General features: G+C 37.1%; 1 protein-coding gene and 1 non-coding gene across 2 annotated transcripts; one reads left to right on the forward strand and one right to left on the reverse strand.

The window, feature by feature from the left end:
• Positions 1–73, forward strand: TRNAR-CCU (transfer RNA arginine (anticodon CCU)). Its single transcript has one exon. It is a non-coding gene; the product is annotated as a tRNA-Arg (tRNA).
• Positions 74–421: 348 nt separating this feature from the next.
• On the reverse strand, positions 422–3,606 carry LOC132640391 (sedoheptulose-1,7-bisphosphatase, chloroplastic). The gene is made up of 8 exons (XM_060356972.1): positions 3,359–3,606; positions 3,040–3,159; positions 2,768–2,953; positions 2,304–2,385; positions 1,791–2,012; positions 1,464–1,564; positions 1,207–1,278; positions 422–986 (listed from the first exon to the last, which is right to left on the reverse strand). Exons 1-8 carry the CDS (start codon positions 3,476–3,478, stop codon positions 705–707), a joined length of 1,185 nt encoding a protein of 394 aa, XP_060212955.1. The 5' UTR covers positions 3,479–3,606; the 3' UTR covers positions 422–704.
• Between the last annotated feature and the right edge of the window lie 7,819 nt (positions 3,607–11,425).

Genomic DNA, 11,425 nt, shown 5'->3' on the forward strand with positions numbered 1-11,425 from the left:
GCGCCTGTAGCTCAGTGGATAGAGCGTCTGTTTCCTAAGCAGAAAGTCGTAGGTTCGACCCCTACCTGGCGCGTAAACACCATTTTCTAACTTGAATGTTATGTCACTCTGGATATATATAGTACTTAAATAACTGAACCAGGTAATGCAGGTAATTTTAAATATCAGATGGCTTTATTACTGGTGTAGGAAACTACTGCTAAAATTGTGATTTATTTGTGTTTCCCCAAATAGTAGTTCTTGAAAAATGGTGGCGCGTATCCATGTGCAAATTTTGAGTGCTTCCAGCACCGCTAGTAATCACAGATCTACATGCTGGATCTTTTCGCCTCAAGGATTTTCTAAATTTGAAATTCATTAAGCAGCTTAGCAATATATGCCAAAAAAAATGAAATGAAATTGAGTCTGAGTAGAATAGAGATGAAGCACAATCAGACAACTTATCATACTTGAATTTATCTTACATGATATTACAAAAATCCACCATATCAGGAGTTTGGATATGGAAAAAGTTGCTACCAGGTAATAGAAACATCAAAAGGAAAAGTGTTCCATTCCCAATTTTTTTAACAAAGTTAATTTGACGTTATGGTCTTAACCTATCTCCCTTTTGCACCTTGATGGAATAACATTTCCCCAAAGCAATTTCGCGATGCTCTAGAACGAAATTGAAAACATTATGACCGGGCTGCGCACATATTTCCTTAAGCAGCAGCACCAACTGGGGCAGCAGACTTAAGCCTGGACGACCCATAGAGCGTTTCTTCAAAACGGATGATCTCGTTCTTGGAACCGTAAGCAACTTGAGTCCTCTCATCAAGAGTTCCGATCACCTTGTCAAGCACCGACTGTTTCCCATCGCTGCTGAAACCTCCGGCTTTCTCAATCAAGAATCCTAACGGTGCCACTTCAAAGAGCAACCTCAGTTTGGCCTTGGCAGTTGGAGAAGTCACATTTGTGAAAATACCTTTCTCCTTGACAATGATCTGTGAAAATTCAAGAATGATGTATGAACTTGGGATGGCGTTTGTGTTGACAATATAATTAAGTAAATAAAAGTGTGCTCTCTATAATAGCTTAAGCTTCTAGATGACAAGGTCACACTACCACTATTATTAAAAAAGATTTTCACGTGCCTGGTTCATGGATGATCACATTTCCGCAAAATAGGTACACGAGTAAAACAAGAAAAGAGATGGAAAATACCTGGTTTACATCAGGCACCATTCCTCCGGTGTATCTCAGGGTGTATTTTTCTTTGACATAATAATCTATCAGCTGTCATCACGAATCATGAGTCAGAACGCGGAATTTCATTTAGGTAGCAACTTAGAAGGCATCAATAAAGCAAAAACTGAAAAGGGAACAACAAGAGAAAAAAGTATCGGAAAGGCAGATTATACAAACATATGCCCGAGACAGATATCAGCAACTGAAGACTAAAATGGGAAATGATAGTAAACCTTGGCATAATCAGGATTGTCAAATGTAGCTCTCAAATTTCCAGGGGAAAACATTTTTCCTTCTCCGATTTCTGTCGTATCTTTAACATGTTGCCATTTTCCTGAGAACAAAAGGAACATTGCTATTGAAAAACTCATAGCAAGAAAAAAACTACAAAATGAATTCTAAATCTTGTTGGGTTGCATAAAAAGTCTAATATCGGGCGTACAAGAGCATCCAAAGAGGTTATAAAAGCTATGATCACTTCACCCGTTGCCTTAAGGTTTTATATGTTGCAATGTTCAGATTCATATTGCTTATCTAGTTGGCTGTATTCGTGTTCAAACCTTCATCAAGGAGGAGGAATTCATGGGTCCCGGGACAATCTTTAAGAGCGAGAACATATGTAGTTCGAGGTCCAAATATCCCCATGGCTGCTGCAACTTGATCTCTTCCTGTGACTCCAGTTAGCTTATCCCCAGGCCATACACCAAAGATGGTTCCAACAGTGAAATTTGTGTCGACAATGCTGGATCCATCAAGTGGATCAAAAGCAACACTAAATCCTCCTGTTTGATACAAATAGAATTCATCAGTGTCTTTTATACCCATATGTTTATTTTCTGTAAAATTAAGTAGGCGCTTGGACATGAATTGAGTGATATTTGAAGTTAAAGTTGAAAAATGGTATTTGGAAGTTGAAACTATGTTTGAACATGCATTTTACTTGGAAAACAGTTGAAGTTTTATGAGGAGGGAAATTTTTCACTTGAAAAACTCATCTTCAGAAACTAACCAAAAACATTCTAATTTATAGCGAAACAAGCCCTAGGTTGTTCAAAATTATATAATCTGCAAACCTTCAGTAGGGCCTCCCATATCTTGGAGCTCAGGAACTTCCTCAGAACAAGCATATTTGCAAAAGTGTGAATACGTTAAGGCCTAAACATCAACAATCAAAAGGACAGTTTTTTGTCAAACTTCAAAAATAATTATCATGGTAGAGAATTAGCTTACAATCAAAAAGAAACTTTTAAAACTTTGATTTGCTTATCAATCAGGGTGGAGTTACATGTACTGAAGGCATCTTCAATTGAAATCCCTTTGTTGGTAAATTATATTTTGTAAATAGAGTAAAAACAAATCTTTTTATACATATATAAATTTTTGAATCCCCTCTACAAAAGGAAGTTTCAATTGTAGTGGCAAAGGTGGTACAAAAATTATTTTTGTTCACAAGTTTAAACATGGAATTCTTGCATTTATTTTAACCCCGCTTATTAAAATTTCTGGCTCTACCACTGTATGCAGAATAGTTCTTTACCTCGAAAAGAAGCTTATCGGCAAGCATATCGACTGCAAGCTGCTCATCACCAAAAGAATTAACACAAGCAGTTCCTCCACAAGAAGCTGTTCTGACTTTGAAGGCAATTGTTCTTAGTGCTTCTCCCATGCACATCATCAGCCTGATCAACCCCTTATCCGAGGTTGATTTTGCAAGAAATTCTTCCTACATATAGACCAATTCACTAACCATGTCACCAATTTCATGCATACCAATTAAATAAATTAATCAACAACATGATCAAAACTTACCAGGCTATCACCAATCTCACATTTAGTCACCAAGGAAGAGTTCTTGGTCTTAGCAACCTTAAGTGATGATTTAGGCGCGACGCGCAATGATTCCCCAAATAATGAGCTTGTTTTCAGACTCTGCAAGAATTTATGTCACACTTATAGCTTGTCTATTTATGTTTAATTTTTCTTCAACAAAAGTTATGCCAATAGACTTGCCTTGTTTGGAGTTACTAGTTTATGATATTCAAGAAACAAAGTTGTGTTTTTAACTTATATCAAGTTGCTATAAATAGTTTATGATGTTCAAGAAAACTAAATGGGAATTAAGACATACCCTGGAGGTGAATGAAGGGGAAATGGATCTTGGAGATGCAAGTGAAGTAACTGAATGTTGAGAAGAAACATTTGGTAGAAGAGCTGTTGCTCTTGCACAACAGGTGACACTAGTCTCCATTAGTGTTAAAATAAGAATTTTGAAAGTGGAGAGGGAAAAATATCATACAAAGAAGAAAAAAGAAGAAGATATAATATGTTGAACTTGTTTTTGTTTTACAAAGTTCTTGCTATAGTTGAGAGTAGTTTCAGCCTCTAATTTCTTTGGGAGGAAGGGGGGTGGGGAGTTGCAGATAAGCAGTTAATGGGATGTTGCCACGTGGCTGGTATTTGTATGGATATGCTGATATAAGGGGGTATGGGTGAGATTAATAACCATCACTCATATTTTTGTGACTCAAATATATGTGAAGCTAAAGAGATATGGTTTCTAGTGAGTAATGAGCCTCTTCATTTTGTTTCTATTTGGCAACTTGATATTGCCTTATTTTGCACCCGTAACGCCAATTTTTTTTAAGATAATTACAGGAAAGTGCACATCATTAAGTAAAATTTTAGTCCAAACAAGCTTAAAGAGGTGAATTTTAAAGCACTGTTTACTCGAGAACAAAAAGAAAAAAATTATGGTTAAAGCACTGCTTATGCAAAATTTGTGTGGTGAAAAATATAGTAGAAAGATAACAAACCATAGTTGAAAGAGCTTAAAGAAGAGAATCTAATTTCAAATTTGATTTTTTGTGAGAAATTTGGAGTCAGCCTTGTTTAAAATAGTCTGTCTACAAATATAAAGTCATTTGGTGGAGATTTAGACTAGTTTTGAACAGTAATTGAAACTGAAAATCGTAGAAGAAATTCGTCACTGTAGCTATTGACATTTATATACTTTTATACATTGATATACACTTTTATACAAGGTAATATATGCTTAAATCCTCTCCTATTATACAAAGTATATACAATACAATAATGTTTAAGAGTGTATAAACATTGTTGCAAAAAAGTGTTGGCTTTGTGGTGGGCTTATGTTTGTGCAATTTTCCCTTGTTTTTTTTATTTTTTATTTTATGATTGGAAATTCTTTAAGAGCCAATCATTAGACTAATTGCAGCTTTCAAAACTCGAGGATGATGTGCCTGACCTTTTATCCTTCTCCACTTTAAAATCGGACTTACTTTATCCGACACATCTGCTCATGGCTTGAACTTGTAACCTAAGATACAAATCTCTCAACCTTTTCCAAATAAGCTAACCCCTAAGGACCATGATTGACGCAATTAGAGTTGGGTTTTGGGTAATATCTAGTATAACTTTCTTTTGGAGTAGGAAATATTCAGCATCTCTCTCTACTTTGGCTCCTCCTTCAATTTTGTCATATCGCATTACTAGTTCAAACAATTATGTCTTTCTACTAGTAACAGATTTCTTAGTATGTTTTGCTTCTGCATACACATGACACTTTGAAAAGCCACCATCAACATATATCGCTTGGATTCATTATATTTTTCTAAGTCTATTAATAGAAGCTATATTAACATGACCTATCCTACCATGCCACTAATCAATAGACTCAATAATATGAGCTGAATTGAAAGTACTTGCATCATTAACAATCTCTTGAACAATGTTCAATAGAAACAAACCTTCATTGAGGTGCCCTTTTCCCAACAAAGTCTCCTCCACGAGAAATAACAATTTTATAAGCTTCAGAAACAAGTTTAAGCTCTACTTTGTTAAGAAGTGCTCCAGAAACTAAGTTTTTGCATTATTTTTTTAGAAATTAATTTAATAAAAGTAGATTGATTGCTTGCTTCTTAAATATTGTGCATTCTTATTTAATATTTAAGGGTATAGTTGAAAATAAGTGCCAACTTTAATTTTGAATTTCTAAAGTGTCAATTATTCCAGGACAATTCTTTTATGCTAAAGTGATTGTTAATTTAAGATGGAGAAGAGTTATTCATGCATTAAACTAGCATAATTTAACACATTGTTTGGTTAAAAAAAAAAAAGGAAAAGTAATCCCCACATAGAATATTCTAGCATTAGTTTTACAATGTTTGACTGCTTTTTTCTCTTTTTCACATAAAACATAGCATTGCTAATACAATGTTTTGGTTCATGTTTTTCTTTTCGTATAACTAATATATGTATAAGTTAAGAGAGAATCTATGTATTAATTATTATTGATGGGAATAAAATAGACCCGCAAAAATAATATTCACGGTATTAGTGATAAACGCGGAACACTAACTTATGGTTAAATCAGCAAGAATAAAATGCAGCAATAATGACACCAAGATTTTATGTGGAAACCCTTCTGAATAAGGGAAAAACCACGGCCAAGAGGAGCAGCTGATATCACTATAGAGGAATTTTACACTGTGTAGTAACGAGTACAAATACTCCTAAGACCACTACACCCTCAAAAGAAATAACACTCTTTTGATTTTCCCACCTCACTACAATATCACTCACACTCTATTTTTCTTCACAGACTATTTTCTTACAGTCTATGGAATACCTCACTTTTGCTCTCACTCAGATGTATTGTCTGAGATTTTTGGTGTGTTACAAATGAACCATAAGCTGCCTATTTATAGGAATGAATTTCCTATGGTGAGGTAAGCGCTTACATCATGAAAATGTGAACAAAGAAATTGGCTTGTTAGCCAAGTCCACAATTGTTGCCAATGTATAATTTGTCAAAGGAAGAAAAATCTTCCTTTCTTAAAATATGGGATAGGGGACTGGACCCCACAAATCTCCCCCTCCAGTCCCATTCACCTGAAGGAGGGTACACTGGCTTCTAATTTGAGTGCATGCCGACAAGTTCTTTGCACGATTCGAACTTGTCTCTCGGTACCGCCTTGGTCAGCATATCTGCAGGATTTTCATTCGTGTGAATCTTCTTGACTTGGAACAATTCGCTTTCCAATTGCTCACGAATCCAATGATATCTGACATCGATGTGTTTTGTTCTCGCATGGTACATGGAGTTCTTGCTCAAGTCTATTGCACTCTGACTGTCACAATAGACAACATACTCCATTTGCTGCAATCCAAGTTCTTGAAGGAATCTCTTGAGCCATATCATCTCTTTGCCAGCTTCAGTAGCCGCAATATACTCCGCTTCCGTTGTAGATAGTGCAACACACTTCTGCAACTTTGACTGCCATGATATAGCTCCCCCTGAAAAAGTAAACAAATATCCAGTAGTGGATTTTCTGTTATCAAGGTCACCTGCCATATCAGAATCTGTATAGCCCTTCAAAATTGGATTTGATCCTCCAAAACACAAGCATTCATCTGATCTTCCTCTTAGATACCTGAGTATCCACTTCACAGCTTCCCAATGCTCTTTCCCTGGATTTTCGAGAAATCTGCTAACAACACCGACTGCATGAGCAATATCTGGTCGAGTGCATACCATTGCATACATTAAACTTCCGACGGCAGAGGAATAAGGAATCTTGGCCATTCTCTGTTTTTCCTCTGTTGTTGTAGGACACATCTTTTTGCTCAATTTCAGATGACCAGGAAGAGGTGTGCTAACCCACTTAGCACTCTTCATATTGAAGCGCTCTAGTACACGTTCTATGTACTTTTTCTGCGACAAATAAAGCTTCTTTTCATCTCTCGAACGAGTAATTCTCATGCCCAAAATCTGCTTAGCATGACCCAAGTCTTTCATTGCAAAAGACTTACTCAACTGTTTCTTCAACTCGCCAATCCTGGAAGCATTTTTGCCTACAATCAACATATCATCCACATATAGCAGAAGGATGATAAAGTCACCATCAGAAAATCTTTGTACAAACACACAGTGATCTGAAGAAGTCTTCTTGTAGCCTTGCTCCCCCATAACAGACTCAAACTTCTTGTACCACTGTCTGGGAGCTTGCTTCAATCCATAGAGACTCTTCTTGAGTTTGCATACAAAATTTTCTTTACCTTTTGCCTTGAAGCCTTCAGGTTGTTCCATATAAATCTCCTCTTCTAAGTCACCATGAAGAAAAGCAGTCTTCACATCCATCTGCTCAATCTCCAAATCAAGACTAGCAGTCAAACCAAGAACTGTCCGAATGGAGGACATTTTCACGACAGGAGAAAATATTTCGTCAAAGTCAATACCTTTCCTTTGACCAAATCCCTTAACAACCAATCTAGCTTTGTATCTGGGCTTCAAGCTGTGTTCTTCGGCTTTAACTTTGAACACCCACTTGTTCTTCAAAGCTCTCATGCCCTTAGGCAAGTTCACCAACTCATAAGTATGGTTCTCACGCAGAGATTTCATCTCATCTTGCATGGCTTCAATCCATTGATCCTTGTGCTCATCTTCCATGGCCTCCTCATAACATTCAGGTTCTCCCCCATCAGTGAGTAATACATACTTATTAGGTGAATAACGGGAAGAAGGAACATGCTGTCTAGTAGACCTTCTAAGTGGAATATCTGACTCATCCACGACTTCATGAGTAGGAGCATCTACTTCATCAATAGCAGCATCGTTATTATCATCAACATGCTGATCTGGAACATGATTCTGGGCATCACCATCGTCATCGAGCCCACCAACTTCATCAGCATTTGTATGAGGAACTTGATCAAGATTAACTAAACCTTCAGAACTTGAAGATTTTATCTTCCCCGCTTTGTTAATATCTTCAATGGTTTGATCCTCCATGAAGATAACATCACGGCTTCTCACAACCTTCTTCTCAATTGGATCATATAGCCTGTAACCAAACTCATCAAGGCCATAACCAATGAAGATGCACTGCCTTGTCTTGGCAGTTAATTTCGACCTTTCATCTTTAGGCACATGTACAAAAGCTTTACAACCAAACACTTTCAAGTGGTCATAGGAAACATCCTTTCCATACCAAACTCTGTTTGGAACATCACTTTGCAAAGCAACCGCAGGGGATAGATTAATAACATGTGCAGCGGTCAATAAAGCCTCACCCCAAAAGGAATTCGGCAACTTTGCTTCAGAAAGCAAACATCTGACTCTTTCCATCAAGGTCCTGTTCATCCTCTCTGCTAAACCATTAAGCTGAGGAGTCTTAGGAGGAGTCTTCTGGTGTCTGATACCCTGTTGCTTGCAGTATTCGTCAAACGGTCCACAATATTCACCACCGTTATCAGTACGAATACACTTCAGCTTCTTTCCAGTTTCTCTTTCAACTGAGGCCTGAAACTGCTTAAAGACACCCAACACTTGGTCTTTAGTCTTTAAGACGTAGACCCAAAGTTTCCTTGAGCAATCATCAATAAAGGTAGCAAAATAAAGTGCACCACCCAAAGTCCTTGTCTTCATTGGACCACATAAATCTGAATGCACCAACTCAAGCAACTCTGTCTTTCTTGAAGGAGGATGAGACTTGAAAGAAACTCTATTTTGTTTTCCAGCCAAGCAGTGCTCACACTTTTCTAATTTAGCACTTTCGAAATTTGACAATAATTTCTTTTTGGCCAGAACATTTAGTCCTTTCTCGCTAATGTGGCTAAGCCTCTTATGCCATAACGTTGAAGAGCTATTGCTCTCAACTGCATTCACCATATCAACACAGGTAGAGGCCGTAGTCCAGTATAGACCACGACGCTTTTCGCCACGAGCCACAATCATGGAACCTTTAGTAAGCTTCCACTTTCCAGCACCATTGGTACTGACATATCCCTCATCATCCAAAACACCAACAGAGATCAAGTGCAAACGAACATCAGGTGCATGCTTTACATTGTTTAAAACTAGTTTAGTTCCAATACTAGTTTTCAAACAAATCGTTCCAACACCAGCCACCCTGGATACAGTCTCATTACCCATACTCAAAGTTCCAAAGTCACCCGGAGTATAGGATGAGAAAAATTCCTTCCTTGATGTCACATGAGATGCGGCACCACTGTCCACAACCCAGCTTGACTCATCACAAGCAATATTTATCAGATCTGCATCAAGGACAGTAACAAGATCTTCTGTAGTGACAGCGGCAACACGATTGCCATCTTCTTTCTTTTCCTCCTTTTCTCTATTCTCTTTTTTCAAAATCCGGCAGAACTTCTTTGTGTGCCCTTTTTTCCCGCAATGATAGCAGTCAATATCTTTAAGTCTGCTTCTGGATTTGCTTCTATGATGTTCTCTATTTTGAGAACCACGATTCTTGCCTCTCCCCCTAGTGTCAGTCACCAAGACATCTGATGAGGAGGAACCTTGAGATTTTCTTCTCATCTCTTCATTTAAAAGACTGCTCTTGGCAAGATCCATAGAGATCACACCATCCGGAGCAGAATTTGATAATGAAGTTCTAATAATTTCCCAAGAATCTGGTAGGGAACCAAGTAGAAATAAGCCTTGAATTTCTTCATCAAAATTAATACCCATAGCAGATAACTGGTTCATGATCCCCTGAAAAATATTCAGATGATCTGTCATTGCGGAACCATCGTGGTATTTTAAACCCAGCATTTGCTTTATCAGAAACATCTTGTTATTACCAGTTTTTCGAGCATACAAACTTTCAAGATGCTCCCATAGGGTCCGAGCATGTGTCTCTCCAGAAATATGGTTCAACACATTATCGTCAACCCACTGTCTAATAAAGCCGCAAACCTGCCGATGCAACAAATTCCACTCTTCATCTGATTTATTATCAGGCTTTTTATTTCCAAAGACAGGTTGATGAAAATTCTTGACATAGAGCAAATCTTCCATTTTGCCCTTCCAAATGGCATAATTTACGCCACTCAAAGTAACCATTCTACTAGTGTTGGCTTCCATCGTTTATCACAAATACAAATATTATTTTATTCGAAGACCAAAGTAATTCTTTTCTGATGTGGAAGTTCAGACTGTGCTGCAACCACAGAGCATACTCAGGCAGAACCTTGGCTTTGATACCACTTGATGGGAATAAAATAGACCCGCAAAAATAATATTCACGGTATTAGTGATAAACGCGGAACACTAACTTATGGTTAAATCAGCAAGAATAAAATGCAGCAATAATGACACCAAGATTTTATGTGGAAACCCTTCTGAATAAGGGAAAAACCACGGCCAAGAGGAGCAGCTGATATCACTATAGAGGAATTTTACACTGTGTAGTAACGAGTACAAATACTCCTAAGACCACTACACCCTCAAAAGAAATAACACTCTTTTGATTTTCCCACCTCACTACAATATCACTCACACTCTATTTTTCTTCACAGACTATTTTCTTACAGTCTATGGAATACCTCACTTTTGCTCTCACTCAGATGTATTGTCTGAGATTTTTGGTGTGTTACAAATGAACCATAAGCTGCCTATTTATAGGAATGAATTTCCTATGGTGAGGTAAGCGCTTACATCATGAAAATGTGAACAAAGAAATTGGCTTGTTAGCCAAGTCCACAATTGTTGCCAATGTATAATTTGTCAAAGGAAGAAAAATCTTCCTTTCTTAAAATATGGGATAGGGGACTGGACCCCACAATTATCTGCAGGATAGAGATGAAATAACTAATACATGAATAATTAAGTCCTACGTTACTAGTACCTGCATAACTAATCTCATCATTATTAATACCTACATAACTTTAACCAACAACCAAACGACCCCTAAAGTCATGAGTTTTGTCTGCTAAAAACTAGAGATTTTCGTTGACCGGGTGAAGCAAAAGAAAAATAAGATAATAGAAACTGAAAAATAAGGAAATGGAAGAGAGGAGACATAATATAAACAAGTATGAGCTACAAAAACACATAAGGATACCATGTCATAAAAAGAACAATTGAACTACTTTAGAAGCAACAATTAAGACAAGATATATACAGTTCCGCAAAAGGATATAAAAATGAGAAATTCAGTCACATAATTTTCCTTCGGTTCACTTTCAAAGTTTAAGAACGCAATCCGAATTATTTTATAAGTTTTGCATACTATCAGATATATATACTGATTTTCTTTCCAAAGCGAATCAAGAAACTGAATATGAAAATCAGTACTTATATGATGTTGTTACTTTCTTTATCATATATTTCCCAGTTACTTTCGTCTTCTCTTCCCTCGTAAAGGTAGGACAA

The sequence above is a fragment of the Lycium barbarum genome, chromosome 5 (genome assembly GCF_019175385.1).
Source record: "Lycium barbarum isolate Lr01 chromosome 5, ASM1917538v2, whole genome shotgun sequence".
NCBI lineage: Eukaryota > Viridiplantae > Streptophyta > Magnoliopsida > Solanales > Solanaceae > Lycium > Lycium barbarum.

Excerpts from the sequence above, each read along its gene's own strand:
- LOC132640391 (XM_060356972.1), bottom strand. The coding sequence starts at position 3,478 with ATGGAGACTAGTGTCACCTGTTGTGCAAGAGCAACAGCTCTTCTACCA. Across the intron at positions 1,565-1,790 it reads ATTCCTCCTCCTTGATGAAG|GAAAATGGCAACATGTTAAA; the intron begins GTTTGAACACGA and ends TTTTGTTCTCAG. Across the intron at positions 1,279-1,463 it reads ACAATCCTGATTATGCCAAG|CTGATAGATTATTATGTCAA; the intron begins GTTTACTATCAT and ends TCGTGATGACAG.